The 18,160-nt window shown below is 35.7% G+C and overlaps 1 protein-coding gene across 1 annotated transcript in view; it reads right to left on the reverse strand.

Moving 5' to 3' along the window:
• Positions 1 to 6,848: 6,848 nt before the first annotated feature.
• Positions 6,849 to 18,160, reverse strand: part of TTBK2 (tau tubulin kinase 2) — a gene marked incomplete at its 3' end in the record, with an annotated part of 72,228 nt that continues 60,916 nt past the window's right edge. Inside the window, exons 15-16 of the mRNA XM_081314989.1 lie at positions 13,425 to 14,692; positions 6,849 to 7,317 (exon numbers count right to left, since the gene is read on the reverse strand). Of these exons, the coding sequence (XP_081171115.1) occupies positions 6,849 to 7,317; positions 13,425 to 14,692 (1,737 nt within the window). The remainder of the gene's footprint in view (positions 7,318 to 13,424; positions 14,693 to 18,160) is intronic.

Genomic DNA, 18,160 nt, shown 5'->3' on the forward strand with positions numbered 1-18,160 from the left:
CTGAACGCAAGGTAAGAAAAATTTGAAATTCTTGATGCTACTAAGTTGCCTTTCCAGAATATGTTTTTATCTCAATTCATTGTATTATCCTTGAAATAGTATTTTCTGAATGAATAATGGATGGCTTTTCTAATTTGAAACAAAAGTCAGACTGTTGAGAATTTTCAAGTTAATATGGTCACCCCGGCTTTGAAATTTAATTTTAATTTATTTGGATTTTTTTTGCAATAAAAAAGACAAAACATAAAACCCTAACAGGCCATGGATAATTCACTAATAAAGGGAAAGATTTAGATATTCACTTTCTGATCACTGAGGAACAACATGCAACCAGATTAGAGAACCATCTGGATGCATAATTCTATCCTAGAGAATCCAAGGAGCTGTGTAACACGTCCCTTTTAAGGCAAGTTTTCATTTGTCAACACAATATTACTCTTCTTTGTACTAGTCTGGATAGCTGAAATCTAGACCTAGATCTGAGACCTAAGCAAATGAGAGAGAAATGGGAAGGACTCAGTGGCTCCCATTTTATGCCAAACTGAAATGAAATACTTAAATATGAGCACACAAAACACAGACACAATTCAGCAAAGATCAATCCCCAATGGACTAGTTATGTGTTCCCTGTTCTGCTCCAGGATGGAAACAGGCAATCCATATTCTTGGCCCCTGAAAATTATTTCTACCTAGCGACAGCAACTGTATACTGGGTGTACTTGTTTTAGTGTTGTACAGTGTGACTTCCAGTGTTAAGAAAAAAAATCTTAACAAATCAACCTTTTGTTTTCTTATTTCATTCTTTCAATCACTTTAATAGGAAATAATATAGGAACTTGCTGCTAATTTACAGCAAGTTGAGAAGCCACAACTTAATTTCTTTTCTAATGATCACTCCAGTTAAAATGTGATAATGGGCTGTTCTTACTAGCAAAAAAAGAAGTATTTTGAACTGTAACCTGAGCATAGAGAATTGTGTGAAAATTCGAGATATAAAGGAGTATATTATTATTGATTCTTTCTGTATCCTATCACACATAGTGCTTTCTACATTTAAAATGTGATAAATTATTGCAGTAGAAAAGGAATATATTTCTTTGAACTGTCTACAAGCAAGCTAAATTGTGTTCATAAAAACAACTTGCTCATCTAAACAACCACAGAAATTAAACTGAAAGGTTTTCTAGTTTTAGGGGTTTGCCATTATTATTGTTTTAGTAGTTTTAGGGGTTTGCCATTATTACTGTTACTAAAAGAATGATAGAAACCAATTAATAGTACTGGAGTAATGAAGCTATCGTTATTTTTTTAAAATACAAGACCAGATAGTAGTTCTCACCTTTTTTTTCTCAGTGTACAGCCTATATTGCATTATAATTATATGAATGAGTATGAAATAGGTGATACTCAATTAAAATTTTATAATAAAAGTTATTACAGTTTGGTTTCATTTTGTTTTGTTTAAAAAACTATTTTGAGGGATTTCTGAAGGGAAGTTTCTCTGAAATAGCAAAATTGTAAAGAAAGCTGTGTTGTATATTTCTGTTCATATGAAAATTAGTCAACTAGTTGTTAAAATGCATGCAGACTAACAAAAGTCTCCATACATGTGATTTGAGGACTGGGCCCACCTATCTCCTTGACCTGTTTGCCTTGAAAGAAATATTTAAGCAAAAAGGTTACATAAACAAGAACCATAAGCATGAAACCTAGCATTTTGTTTTATATTTAATATACAGTAACAGAAGAGACTGTGCACTATCTTAATCAAGTCAGATTATCTAGTTGAGTACTTAATCAATTTAGGGAAGTATCTATTAGCTATTATTAGTCATGACTCATAAACAAAGCAGACAATATATTATAGACATGGGATTCCATTCATTCAAGTTGTCTCTGAGGTGTTAATGCAGTTCTCAGAATCTGCATGTTTTCCTCATGACTTGCCTAATGTAGGAATGTCCTCACCACACCTCAGCAGCAAAATTCATGGTATACTAACAGAAAAGACAGCAGGTAACAGACTTCATGTTGGATTCTCTTACAGCTAAATTGAAAGAGCTCTTGAAACTGATAACCGATCCATTCTCTGAGCAAGACTGGCACCAGAAGATTAATGCTACTTAAACGAAAAACTGAATTAACCCTAATGTCAAACATTAAATGATCATAACCAGAGAAGATACCATAGCATAGCTAGCATAGCATAATTGACAACATACTAGCCAAGACTAACCATGTAAATTTTCCATCCTAAATAGTTTGTAAAAAGAATTTTCCCTCTGAGATATAAACCAGTTGTCTTTATTTTTCCACATTAAGATATTTTACTTGCAGCAGAAAAAAATAATTGAAAGTAATATTTTAAGATGATGGATAGATTTTGAAAAATGTAGGCACTCTTTCACACTTCTAAGGGACTTAAAAAGTATATATTTAATATCATTCAATATCCATATATTAAAATTATTGTCCTTTGTCTTCTGGAAACTGCTTTTATATACACAGATTACTATTACAGAATAGACAACTGGTATTGTTTATATTTATTGCAGGAAGAACTGAGCTATTAGAGAACCACATCTATCCAAACTCTTAAGAGCAAAGACTTATAGCTCTGATCAGAACAGTCCTACTTGAAAAGAAAGATGACCAACAAAATTTAACTATTAAGAACAAAATGTCAAGGCATTTTCTTAACTTTTAAGAAACCTAAGGAAAGAAGGCTACACTTGGAGCTCCATGTTTTTGATAAATACAATATAAATGGACAAATTATCTCTGATGTAAATGTAAACGTGTTAGTTTCATTCTAATAATATGCATTTGCCTACAAAGACACTACAGATGGTAAGTTTCCTACAAAGACACTACAGATGGTAAGTTTCAGCTGCTTTTGGTTCCATGCAGTACAATTATACTGTAGTATAGACAATAATATGATGTAAGGATTAATGTGCCTGCAATGCATCTTTAATTCTAAAAATTATCCACCGCCATTCCCAACCAACCCTCAAAGTTCTGGCAGGAATAATTTTTAAAATCTTGCTAAAACCCTTTTCCTAAAGCAGTAACTTTTCAGCACAGCAGCAACAGTGCCAGAGCCAGCATCTAATCATTCATATAACAGAGCATGTCTGAATGAGGGTAGATGGTGCCCTCACAGAGTTTAATTGGCTAAATGTTCTATGAACTCTACAGAAAGAATAAAAAATAACATTTCTTATTCTGGCTCAAGCAGTGGAGGGCAAAACTTGCTTATTCAGATTTAAACCATGCATATTAATTGTCTTGTCTTTTACTAACATATTAATCTTGAAATTTACTATTCAAGACAAACTAGATTAATACATTCTTTCTCAAAGTTACGAGCACAATTATTTTATTAACTAAAGGTATTGTAATCAAGATTAACTCACAATACTTTTTTGGTTTGCTTCCCGAAGCAGTAAATGTTGTGGAAATAAGAATGCACATTAGTAACAAAATCACTGATTACTACAGAAAGATGAGAGTAATGATAGTACTCTATTACAATAATTTAAAGCTTTGTCAGTAAACCATTGGTTTTCTAATAACTATTAGGTTATGTTTTGGCAGAATGACAACCTAAAAAGTGAATCCACTCAATACATTAAAAACACATTGACATTAACCTGTGCTTTCCACAATGACCATTTAGTCTGGAACATGCCTCCTTCCATTTCTACAACATGGAAAGAAATACAAATGATTTTAACATAAAAGAATCTGAATATTATGGTAATATTGGGATACACATACCATTTGTAAGAGAAATGTATATTTCTACAACATTCTTTTTGTTAATGCATAGAATAGATATTGTTTTGTCCCTGACAGCAAAGCATGAAAATAAATCTTTGGGATATGCATCTCCATACATGCAGGGGAAACTGTTCTTACAATACTGATGCTCTGGACATATTTATGAAGGAGTTCCTCCAGGAATTTTCTAGGAATATTATTCCTTAAGTATAATGTAAAATATACATACTTTAAAAAAAACCTTGCAGATAATGCAAATAATTTAAAAATGATTACATGTAAAGGAAGGCTTTTTAAAGTTGGCCTTGAGAAACCAGATGAATTAATATCAATCCCCAAAAAGGAATTATCATAAAGAAATCATATAGCTTTGTTGTTTTTATATCAACTCAAATTATACAGCTTCAAAATATATTCCCTGGAAGCACTTATTGGAAAAGGGCTGAACATGTAGAATATTTCAAGCACCTAAGTTATTGGAATAACGCTTGAGTGACTCTATCTCCATACAGCTGATAAATGTTTTTTTTAAAAAAACTGACTTACTGTCAGTAGCCTCAAGAGAAAGACCCTGCAGTGTTGCAGCAAGTAGAGAACAGGGGTAAAAGCTGGCAAGGCAAGATGAAGAGAAAGTTTTGACTTTTTTATATCACACATACCTATTTATCACCACCAGTATCATGACAAACACTTTAACAGAAAAAAGTTCTCATAAGGGGTTAGAAAGATACAGAAAGAAGATGAAGAGACAAAATCGAGACCATACACTGACCTTGGCTATAAAACACACAGTTTCTCAAAGTCCTTCCATTTTATTCAGAATTGTAAAAGTGAACTGTCAATGCTGATATGAAACACTGAATTGCCAAGCAACTCCTCTTTGAGTACTCTTTTTGTTCAGAACTGAGCATGAAAAATATTCAGCTTTGTGCATGCCAGCAAACAGGAATAACAAGGCCAAGGGCATATAATTCAGGCACGTAACTGAAAGAATACAGCATGATCTATGGTCCATAATTTTACAAATGTATAATGGGAGAATCAGGAAAGTATATAGAAGCATATATGTGTATGTATATATTTATAAATATTTATAATATATAACTTACTATAAGAACATGCAATTATTGGTATAGCACCTATTATACAATATAATACAACAGATCTTCTAAATCATTCAGTTTCTCAAAGTATAGCAAATATGCTCCAGCTAGTGTACTCCCTCTGTAGTGCTTGAAACCTGAATGAGACTACAATTCCACACTGTGCTACATTACTTATGGGGGAAAAATACATATTTAAGAGTAAAAAAATTTCCAACACATTCTGACAGAACAAAAGAAATTCAGTGCAGCTTCAATGCAGCATTAGAAATGTTTTAGCTCACAGAGAAAAAGTTCCCTTTTTTATCCAGTTACAATTTTGGCAGCAAATAAAATAACATTAAATTAAAAAGAATTTATGCTGGCTAAGGCGTATGACTACAGCAAGCAGATCAGTAATTGCCAAAGTTCCTCTTACATTTAGCATCCTCTAATCCAGATCTCCATTTAAAGAACTGGTCATACTTATTTTACATTCTGCATTGTATTCCATTCTATCACTGATTTCTGAATCTGGCAATCTAAATCAATCACACCTATGTTTGGAAAAACTAGAAATCACCAATCATATTAAGTAATAGTTTGGGGAAGTGGAAGACTATCTTTAAACACATTTCAGTATCTTTTCCATATTTCAAATCAAGCATATTTTGGAGGAAGTGGGAGGGGGGAACCTACCATGTATATCTACACTATGGTGAAATCATGAGGATGCTGGGACCCCTTTCCTAGATATAGCACTATTGGTCAGCTATTGGCTCTGTACACATTGGGAAAGGAGCGTACTACTTTTTTCTATATAATATAGGATTAGAGACATTAACATTTCAGACAGTCCTGTAACCTTATCCTAGCAATTATCATCTCCTAGGTTCTAAAGAAAATAAAGGATCTGCTAATCTTCTCTAGTATTCTTCAGTCACCTTTATGAAGATTAAAGCTTCAATGTTCTTCTACATTAAGGATGAAGTTTCAAGTTTAAACATGTAAACATTACACTTCTTCATAAGTTTGATAACACTGGAGATGAACATTGTAGTAAAGTTAAGTGAATGAAGCATTTCATAAAGGATAAAAGATTCTCGTTAAGTTTTACACTGGCTCTCTCAGTGATGCCCTGAGAAGTGATTAATGTAACCATAAAGATGTTACATGATCCCATACCCTTTGTATTTCTACCATAATTTAAAATTATCTGACTTTTATTCTATAACCAGAACTAACCCTAGAAATTAATAAATAGTTAAGTAATCAAATGGATCAGATCCTGAACAGATAATAGAAGCTTTGGGATCTGTAAATATAAGTACACACTGTTACCTCAAGCTCTTAAAATTCAGGGTTGTAATCCCGTGCAATTATATAAATACTAAATGTAGCCCACTTCTAATATTTAGTGGTACAAGTTTTTTTCTTCTTTTGATGAGATAATTATCAGTCAAGAAGGACAATGGACAAATTGAAATTGTTTGTGACAAAGACTAATATTACACAGAAGATTTTGAGGAATTTTGCTCTCCCAAATAATGTGCTTTTTAAAATCTTTAAAAACATAGCAGCTGATTAAACCTCAAGCACACTAGTGTCCCAGTACATTTCTTTCAGGTTTTATAATTTTCCTTGATGAAAATCTAGAGTCAGCTTATTGTTTTAATAAATAAAAAGGAAAGCAAAATCATATTAAAACACTAATCTCCCAAACAATGTGATTCTGGCTGCTCCATCTCCGCTCTCCAGCTTCCCTGATCTGCTTGCTGCCCTTTCCTGGGCAATGCCTGGTCACTCCTATACAAAGTGAGCCATATAAATAATTCATCTTAAAAGTTGTTTTTCTCCAAAAGTCAGGATAACTGCTAATTTTTGAAGACGATTCCTTTTTTAAATACATAGTACACAGACACAACATGCATTAGTTTGACCGGGGAGGGGGGGGGGTTGACACTTGACAAGATTCAGTTCCTATCTGCTAAGTTTATTGGCTGATTTGTTCTTCCCAGTCGGAGGTTTAATGCTAGAAGAGTGATGGCAAGAGCCACTAGATCCTTTCAGACCGTTCTTGCTAGATTTGTTGTAGCAGTGCTCTTGTTGACAGGATCTCCTGGAAGATGAAGAGCCTGAAAGGCTAGGAGGCGATTTACTCCTTCCAGGATGTGGGGATGAACTTCTCTGCTCATGGTGTGGCCTTCCACCCCGAGACGGTGAAGAACTGGCAGTACGGGGCAGAGAAGAGCTCCTAGGGGAGGCACTGGGACTGCGTCTGGGAATGACTGGGCTTTTGGGTGGAGTCTTGGGGCTATGTGGAGATCCTGGACTCTTAGACTGTGAAGGGCTTCGTGGTTTTTGAGATCCATTCTGAAGGATCTGAGCCAGGCGGGAGATCAGGTCTGAATCAGAACTGCTACTTCCTAGCACTTTGTACCTCCGCAACCTTGAAAAAAAAGAAGAAATATGTCATTTCTGCATTCTGTTCTTTAATGCAGGATATGTCACGTTACATATATTTTATCTATTTCCATGCTCAACTCAAAAAGTAGTGGGGTTAGGCTTAAAAAATGTTTACATTACATTAACGGTCACCTCACAACTGGATTACTGCAATTCTTTTTACACAGGGCTGCCCTGAAGACTATTCAGAAGCTACAGCTGGTCTAAAATGCAGCGCACAAGGAGTAATAGAGATCTTTGTTATGTCCATTTAGCTACTAGTTAGCTTCCAGATGAAATCCAAAGTTTGGATCATCATTTATAAAGCCCTTCAAGTTTCCAGCTGTTTCTGCCAGTCTAGTATGCTTGGGCAGAGTGAGTACGCTCCAAGTCCCTTTAGTTAAATGCTGTCATCTTGTGAGAACAAGGAAGCGTTCCTTCTCTGTTGGTTCATGCCCTGTGGAAAAGCATCCCTCTTAGAGGTTCATAAGGTTCCCACTCTTCAAGTGTTCCAGAAGTCTCTTAAAACCTAACTCTGCTCCTGGTTAGGCTGTTTCTGGAGTCCAACTTTTTTATAAATGTTATTGGTGCAATTTTGTTCAGATAGTTGTTTTCCTTATTTTATATCACCTAGAATTTTTTTCAAAGTTGGACAGCGTTAAAAACTAATAAATAAACAGGAAAGAAATCCATACTATTCATCTCCTATATGAATCTATATAAGCTCTGTTAATTTGATGGGTAAGCAAAAGAAACATTTTTTTAGTACAATAAGGACACCACCAATATGTAATGATTTTCTTGTTGAAATCCAAGAAGCTTTCTCACAAAGATTATCTGAACACAAGAAAAAACACCATTATTCAAAACCAACTTTTAAAGTTTAACAATCTGTACCTTTTAAGATTGTGTTGACATTGCTGTTCAACTGGGGCTTTTGTGGTTTATTTTTGACATGGTTTAACTGTTTTCTTATTTGCTTATATTTGCAAAATTTAGCATAACTGACTTCCTATATCTAACTTTTTACCTATATAAAACCATAATCTAATATGCAAGCTCAGTCTGTGTTATATACCTATATGATATACCTATATTGTTGGAAAAAGCTGTTAAGCAAGGCTGTCCACTCATTCCCTTTCAATTTATTTTTTACGTTAATGATATTATAATGACTATGGAATCACAAAGCTTTTTCCCCACTCACTGAATAGATGCAAAATTTCAATTCTAATATATGCTGCACCTAGCATACATATTATCTCTTGCACCAAGATTGGCCTTAAAAGACTGCTGGCCATTGGCTGAATATTGGGAAAGAACAAAACTGAAGCAATGATCTTTGGCACAGGTAACATGGAAAAAACACAGTCGATTAACACCCACAACATATAACAATGCTCTTCCTTCACCTTCTTCTGCAAGAGGAGGACATATCTATCTATTGTTTTAGTAACTGTCACAGGAGCTGTCCTGAAGTGTTTTTTTTGTTTGTTTTTAAGTTAAAAGGAAGGCAATTTGTAACCCCTTCTGAGATAGTTTAGGACAAAGTGATAGTTCAGATATTACATGGGAAGGGGAATATGACGGCTACTGCTCAGTTAAAAACAGTCCAAAATAATGTCTTCCCCCTAGGTATTCTGTTTCCTGTCTTAAGAATGAAAGTAGGTCTACTCTCCATCTCTGTTAAGTCTCCATGTTATATCCCTAAGGCTCTGTGAGAAATTAGAAAGCCTTCAACAACCCCACATATTTAAATCTTGTTACTTGCATTATGTGAGTGGGAATCAGTGGGCCAAACTTTTGTCTCATATACTATAATTTTTCCGCCACTTGTCACGGAACCTAATTCCTCAAGCGGAGAAAATTTAGAAGCAGACTCTCTGAAGAGGATACCAGTAGACATGCTACTGTAGTAACAGTCATTCAGATTTTCATTCCCCACCATTTATAAAAACACAGAAGCCTTTCCTAGTATTGGTACCTCTCACTTAATAACTACTTCAGATAGGTAACCTTTATTGTTACTTTTTTTCCCCTGTGGACACACTGGCATACATTAAAAATGAAATTCTGTTGCTTGCTCTCAAGTGTACACATAGAAAACATGCATATAAACATGCTATATACAATATATAGAGCCTTGGTGGAGCAGTGGGCTAATGCCTCCTTAAGTAACACCAGCTGCCTGCAATTAGTACAGGTTCGCATCCCACCAGGCTCAAGGTTGACTCAGCCTTCCATCCTTCCGAGGTAGGTAAAATGAGGACCCAGATTGTTGGGGGCAATTAAGCTGACTTTGTAATAATGCCGCTTGGCGGGGGCTGAAAGCCCTAATAAGCAGGCATATACATAGAATGAAGGCTATTGCTAAGCACATTGGTTTGTGATTAAAAATTTGTAAGCCGCCCTGAGTCTTCGGAGAAGGGCGGGATATAAATGGGATTTTTAAAAAAACCATATGTATAGACCTACACCCTTACATATATGTAACATATAAATATTAATCACTGTCCATCTTGAATACATAACGGAAGGAGGAAGCTTTAGAGTTAACAAGGTTAATACTGTATGGAACAAAACTGTGACTGAATCTGGATGTTCTCCTTCGGATACGACGAAGCCCCCTCCTCCCAGAAGGTAACAAGGAAACAGGTTGTGAAGAAGATGTGTGTCCCAGACAATCTTGCGGACCCTGCTCAAGCAATGCTTATATGCTATGTCCTGGCTCTTTTTTTGCCATCCTCACCACTTTCTGCATTGCCTTCCTGTCTGAAGCAGTGATGCTTCCAAACCAGAGAGCAACCTGAAGGTTACGGAAGTAAGTTTATGACCAATGCCTGCATTTATGACCTTTGCAGTGTGTCTCCCTCTCAGCCATATGTTTGTCATTACAGTCATTGTCCTGTGTAAAACTGTAAGCACAGACATGATCACATGACTTTAGTATGGTTGCTTAAAGAGGACTATCCATATCTGGCTAATATTCCAGTGTTCCACCATAGAAGGCTTTTACATTCCACTACTTACAGATTATGCCTGAAGCATATCTCGCAGAGCAATTTTGCAAAATATTCAATGAAACAGCACCTTTGTTTCTATGGTGTTGGTCAAGTGGAAGACGTAATTCTATGAGATTAGGAGGAAAACAATGATGATATATCTAAGGAATTGGATTACCTAAAGAGCTGAATTACCTCTTTCCATATGCAATTCTATTTATTAGCAATTAGGTTGTTACTTTTCCTATTTAGTTTCATGTTATTCACAACACTTATATAGCCACCACCTATCTCATACAACGATTTTAGGCAGCTCACAAAAATCCATAAAATATAGTTAAAAACATAACGTTCCCCCCCCCCGTCCCAGATCAAACATCCTCATAGTTAAATCTCCCATCCTAGCCCAATGCTTGAGGAAAGAGCCATGTCTTCACAGTCTTCTAGGAGGCTTAAAGGGTAAGGGGCTCTCTGATCTCTAGTGGCATTGTGGCAATCACTGAGGTTGCTGGTGAAAATATTTAAGAGAGGAGCACATTCATCCTATCTAAACTAGTAGGATAAGCAGATAACTAACCTCAGGGAGAGACCATCCTGCAAGTAATCAGGACTCGTGCCATGTATGACTTTAAAGTTGACAGCCATCTAGAGTCACCTTATCCAGGAGATGGGCAGCATACAAAATTTAATAAATGAAATAACTGGCACTTTGAATTGCATCTTAGAAGCAACTGGAAGCCAGTGCAGCTCATGCAGCAATATTATTGTTCAGATGAAGCACAGGACAGCCAAAACTGTGCATGCCACTGCATTCTGGACCAACTGCATTTTCTGTATAATTTTCAAGGAAAGCTCCATGTAGAACACATTGCAGCAGTTCAAACAGGAGGTGATTAAGGCATCAGTGATTGTGAGCAGGGTCTCCCAGTCTAGGAATGGGTGCAACTGGTGCAAGGGCAGATTTGTTTAAAGGCCCTGTGGCCACAGTTGTCACCTGCTCCTTCAGCAAAAGCTATGAGTCCAAGAGGACCCCAAATTGCAGACTAGAATAACGGAACAGAATAACAGAGTTGGAAGGGACCTTAGAAGTCTTCTAGTCCAGGGGTCCCCAACCACCGTGGACCGGCACCAGGCCGCAGCATGCCAGAAACTGATCTGCGCAAACAAGCAAAACCTCATCCGCGGGATGCAGACAGTACATGAAACCACGCCTTCTCCAGTCCACGGAAAAACCTCTCTCTGTGGAACCGGTCCCTGGTGCCCAAAAGGTTGGGGACCTCTGTTCTAGTCCAACCCCCTGCTCAGGCAGGAAATCCTATACCATTTCAGTCTTCTTAAAAACGTCCAGTGTTTGAGCATTCAGAACTTATGGAGGCAAGTTGTTCCACTGATTAATTGTTCTAACAGATATTATCTCATCACAAGTCAGAAATGTCAATTCTCCAGATGCCAGATGTGGGCCAAAAGCCCACATTGACTCAGACCTGCTTTTTCCTCATCCTAGCCTTTACAGCATCCAGGTGCTGAGCCACCACTGGAACAGCATCATTTCCCGAGCACGAGGTGGAAAGGTACATCAGCATACTGATGATACTGAACCCCATATTGATGCATTACCTCTCCCAATTGCTTCACATAGATGCTAAATAGGAAGGAGGAGAGCCTTGAGACCTGAGGCATCTCACATAATAGGGCCCTAGGGCTGGACCTCTCTTCCTCTACTAGCATTGACTGGTAGCAGCCATGGAGAAAGGAGAACCACTGCAATTCAGTGTGGGGAATGGGACAACTTGCCACAGCCAGCTCACTGTGGCCAACTCACCGTGGCCAACTCGCCATGGCCACCTCAGCACGGCCAACTTGCTGCAGGACAACTTGCCACAGCTAACTTGCCATGGGACAATTCTCTGATGAACAATTTAACAAATCTATTTACTTATTTAAAATAAATAAAAACATAATTTGTCTGTCCCTCCTTTTGCATCTTTTCTTTAATGATTCTATTCCACCATTTCTTTGTTATTAGGGTAACTTTTATCCAGCAGCAAGTTGTTCTGTGGCAAGTTGGCCGTGGCAAGTTGGCCACGGCAAATTGTCATAGACTCATTCAGTGTGCCCCACCCTCAGTCCCAAGAGCTGGTTGATGGTATCAAAAGCTGTTAAGAAATTCAGAAGGGCCAGAATGGATACACAAACCACATTTTGAATTCTCCAAAAATCATCCAAGTGCTATGTTCTCTTTTGAGCTCAAAAATACATTTCTAAATTCCAAACTGTAGCACTAGTTTAATTCAGCCTAATTTCTTTGCATATGGCACATTTTTATGCAAGTTGCATTTTTTTATTACTATTATTTTTATATTTTATTTTAAGTCTGTTAAGTCTTTTTATTGTTGTATGCTGCCCAAAATCAGGCTCTTATGAGGTTGGCAGACATGTAGATGTCATAAATTAAATGAAATAAAGTACTATGTTAACACCTAGTCACAAAAATAAAATCATAACTTAATGACTATATTATATAATATAAATGCAGTGTATTTTTTGCTATATTTTCTTCTAACCAAGCCACTTTCACTTATTTTAAATAAAAGCTCATTTCGTTATTTTTTGTTGTTTGCATTACAGCAAATAGAAAACATAATGTTTATTCTAGCAGCATTATCAAAAGACGTTACAATGAAACTATAGGCTAATTTTTCTGTCTATTAAGTACAGCCTTTTAAAATATAATCAAATAGACATTTATATTACGGACATACACTACAGATTTCAATAGAGAGGGCTTATTATAAAAATGAAAGAAAGTGTTTTTATATTCAACTTCTCCACATAGATACAAGCAATTCTTATCATTTTAGGATTATATAATTCAAATCTGAAAACCAAAACATTTAGAAATCTAGTACCTCGTATCCACATCAGGCATAGATTACAAATGTTGTTAATTCATACAAACCTTTCCTCAGTTTTAAATCAGGAAAAAATTATTTGCCTATGCACTTGCTGTTCCTCCTAATTAATTAAAGCAACAAGCTTTTGTGAAATCTGTAAGGTGTTACAATATACAGATGCATACTTCATATTGCTTAAATATGTGTGCACTTACCTAACCTCTACTCCAGGCCTTGTTGGTGGCCTTCCTGGGGGTGGCCGAGGAAAAAACTGAGCCGAGTTTGAACTGCTAGTATTATCTGTAGTAGTCCAAGATACAGGTCTTGGTATTTTGCTCCTTCTAGGTTGAGGATTACTTGATGACAAAAAGCTCTCTTGTACTTGACTCCGTAAATGAGTGTCCAATGTTAATTTGGAAAAGGAGGTCAATACATCTTCTGAAAACGGTACAGGACCTGCAACTACTTTTTCCTTCAGTGAGTTGTCGGAGGCACTTGAAAGGTCACCCAGGAAAGATCGGAGCTGTCTCTTTTCTACCAATAGTCTAACCAAGTCTGTTTGGTGGGCCTTTTTTAGAAGTAGCTTCTCCTTTGCTGAAACAGGAGAAGATTCTGATGAGGAATCTAGCTCTTGTGCTAAAACTGGTATGCGACTCTGCCTAACTACAAATGGCGATCTGACCAATTCTTTTTTGGACTGACTAGAAGTTTCACTCTCTGAAACAGAAAAGAATAGTTCTCCATTTCTTTGAATACTTTGCTCTTCCTTTTCCCTTTCATGCAGAAGTGTGGCAAGTTTCACTTGCTGGCATTGCAATTCCTTAGCATGATCAATATCCTCATCATGGAAGCCATTTTCATGTACTTGCATTTCTTGACTTTCCTGTTTGTAAGCAAATAGGTCAGTACTTCTTGACAGAGAAGCATCTGATGTTTCAGCAGCTGACTGTTTCTGTAATTCCTGTTTTGTGCCCTGATTTAGTAAGGAGCAGCTAGCCAAAGGTCTTGGTTCTTCTGGGTCTGTAATAACCTGAGGTCCATCCAAAACAGATTCTGTGCTTCTTGAAGCAGTTAAGCAGGGTTCTTTAATTTGTATTTCAACAGCATCTTCACAAACAATGAAAGGCTCTTTTTCTTCTATTCCTTCAACAAGGCTCAGGTTTTCCCTTCCTTCTTGTTTCGTCATGTATTGTTCAAGTAAATTTGTTTGGCTATTATTCTGATTTTCAATGCCTTCATCGACATCTTTATCAAGTGTCCCTTGGTTGCAATCTAATTTGAGAACTAAATCTGTTCTGCTGCTGCTAAAAGTCAATGCACCATTTGCCTCAACCAAGCCAGCAACATTCTCCTTAGGGGAGGAAAGTTCAACTGTATGTTCCAAAACCCGAGGATCCCGATCTTTCTTGTCTAGATGCTGCCCATAATGAAAACTCTCAGAAGTAGACTGTGTGGATGCCATTGATGGCCTGGGGATTGTAACCTGCAAAGAAAGTATTGAAATAATTAGTTGACCAGAACTTACTCAATTTGTTTTTTGACATTATCATATATTATCAAACCAAATTCAAACAGTAGTTAATTTCTTTTTCATTGGATCTTGAATAAAATGGAAATGAAGTGCTTGGTTCAATTTGGGGTCACTTAACAATGTGGTAATTGTTCTTATCAAAATCACTCATCTTATTAGTCTATCTAAATATATCTGCCTTTATACACCTTATTCTATTTGCTCTAAATAGTCTTTTTTACATGCTTTTAATTTAACTGATGTACTTTCATTTCTAAAGAACACAATGTAAAAATGTATTTGAAGCCTTCCTTTTTATTTTATTTCCTTTTCTTGTTAAAATTTTAATGGGCTATAAGGAGGAGGCCTGTGTAGTTTAATCTACCTTTTTACTGAAAACTCAACTTGACTTTTGTGCAAAGATACATCAGATCTATAGACATCAGTCTATAAGAAAAAAATATATTGGTGGTGCTTAATGAGAATTATTGGAAACATGAGTTGTACAAATTAGACTGTATTCCATAAGCATCAATGGTGTCAGTCTTTTGACACCATTGCCATCATTTGCTGGCTGAGTGATCTTATGAATTATTTTGAAGTTATTTCCAATAAAAATGTTATAAGAATATACTTGATAATGAACAGTTACTATACACAGTAGAAAATCTGATTAATTCACAATTATTGTTTGTTGTGCTTTACATGTTTGCTTTTTGTCTACAACATTCATCAGACTGTTTTGTATCAGAGCAAAAATAGTCTCTTATATTCTCTACATTTCTTGCATCTGCTTCACATTACTCCTGAATCTGTTTCTATAACCACTGCCCCAATTTGCTTTCTACTTATCTTTCTGCACAGCCTCTCCCCTGTACTTGCTTCACAAGGCACTGACCTTTATCAGTCCCTTCAACTGTAAAAATCCTCTGCCTCTTGACAGGTTTATTATCCCTGTTCCTTGAACACAAAATATTCCTTTCCATACACGCATGTAAGATGTATGACAACCATATGCAGAATTCCGCTATGCAGAATTCCACTGTTAAACTATAAAGGAAAAGATAACTTAAGCAAGGATGTTAACAAATAACAAGAAAAGAGGCCTATTTAAGGAGAATCCATAAGGACGTATGCAGCTAAAGTAAAATACTTGAAACTAATCACAGAAGAGATATAACAATGGGAAATGAGGGTAGAATAAGACGGGACAAGTGTATTGAAAACTTTTATGAACAGGATTATGGAATGTCAGAAACATTTTCAGAAAGAGAATATACTTAAGAATCAACTTTACAAGAAATTGAGATAACACAGGAATGGACCAGCGGTCAAACAAAAATGAACAGATTCGCTGAACTATTTAAAGCACTTAGAGGAAAGGTAATCCAGAATACTAATCCATAGTACAATGTTAACAATACAGAAAATGCTGTCCCAAAGACTGGAAGAAACTGATGTGCATCTCTGCAACAAAGATGGGAAATTCAAAAGAATGTGCAAATTACCAAACCAAGACTCTACTTCTATATCTGACACAAGAAATGTTTTTGGCGGTCATTTGCTCTCCAAGCTTGTTTCAATTCAGTTTCTGAATGTTTTGTTACCAGACTAGGTGACATCAATAGCAGGATTTTCTTGTCCTATTTTTCTTAGCTTATAAATGTCTTGTGTGCCTATGTGGTCAGTTGGTCATGTGACTCGTTGTTCGTTTGGAGCTATATTTAAATTCTGCTGATGACGTTATCCAGTCTGGTAACGAAACGTTTCAGAAAAGACCAGGGACACACAAGATCACACAGCTAATATAAGGTAGATAATGAAATAAGAGAACATAAGATAATTTATCCTTGCTTTGTGGCTACACGAATTATGCCAGAATATGGACTGTAAAAGAGCTAAATAGTCTGCAAAGCACCTGATTATTCTTTTGAAGAACCTTAATAATTATTAAGAACTGAATTTGGAGAAACAGAACAGCTCAGAATAACTGATGATGCATACTGATCATAACTTGCACAATAAATGTATGAATGGCGGAATTGGAGAAGATCCCAGCTGAAATCAAAATTGGGGTCTGAAACATTTAACAATCTAATATATACCAATAATATCACTTTATTACCCAAAAGTTAATGTTTAAAAAAGCTTATTATGAAAATAAGAATGAAAAGAAAAATCCAAGTTAAGGTGGCAGATAGATATATTTTTTCCCTTGGGATCAAGAAGAGATAAAAATAAACAGTGTGTTTGAGAAATAAAGAGATTATCTAGGAAGGGAGAAAATGACAAATTTAGACAAGACCATGAACTATAAGAACATTTCAATGATGGTAAACACCAGAACATTCAATGCAAGTGCTTTTTCAAAGGTCATGTAGAGATTTGAAAGTTGAATATTTGAGAAAAAGTGAGAGAAAGAAGCTCTTTTAAATAATAGATTGAGAGATGTCTTGTTTTATGGACTGCAATAGAAGTCAATTAGACTTGGATCAAATAAAGACTGTTTATTTCCTTGACGTGATGAAACAGGAGGAAGCCATGTAAAAAATGTGTAAAGAAAAATATTCACAATTTTTTACAAAAATCAAGATATTTTCCTAGATGATTGCTCAGCAATGAAATCAAGGCACAAAGGAAAGAGGGAAAAAGGGAATGGCCTCACTGAATTTGTGCTCTGGTTCCATTTACTGGCAGTTTAGGGCTCCTAAAGGAATGTTGCCCTCAAAAATAAAAATAAAAATGCTCCACACTCTTGATTTAAACAGGATAAGAAGAAACAAGAGGAAGAAAATGCCATGAAAGAAGAATATATATGATTTCATTCAGTTGCAATCCTGTATTGGATTCCAATAAATCCTAGCATTCAGAATTCTCATTAGATTTAGTGATTTTGCAACATTTCAGATGACTTTAGCTACCACAAAACATATAAAAGGCTATTCTTTTTTAAATAAATAAACTGATTTGATTGAAAAAATTATCGTAGCACCAAAGCACTAATAGGTTACAGTAGATGTATTCAAATATAGCCATCATTTATTAGCTACAAAAATCTATCAGTTTTTTATTTATATACAATTGATATCTACACAAATTAACCATTTCCAATACTTTTTTCTTGTTTCAATTCTTTAATTTTTCAAATATTAAATGTATTTTAGTTTTCATGTTACAGTACAGTTACTTTAATAAAGAGATTATAATAATCATTCTGAAAAATTGAGAGATTATTTCTTCTTCTGTTTTGGATACTATGGCCATTGTATAAGATTGTGTAGTTAATGCCCACTATCCGAGCACTAACTCCTAAATTATTAGGACTAAGTTTTTAATAATAATTTCATTTTCACCATAAAAGAGTAAAACACCAAGAGCCAAAAATGTACAAAATCTAGTTAGAGATACTTCTTGCTATGCAGAAAATGTGGTTTATATAGT

The sequence above is a fragment of the Vipera berus genome (assembly GCF_964194415.1).
Source record: "Vipera berus genome assembly, chromosome: 1".
In the NCBI taxonomy this organism is placed as follows: Eukaryota; Metazoa; Chordata; class Lepidosauria; order Squamata; family Viperidae; genus Vipera; species Vipera berus.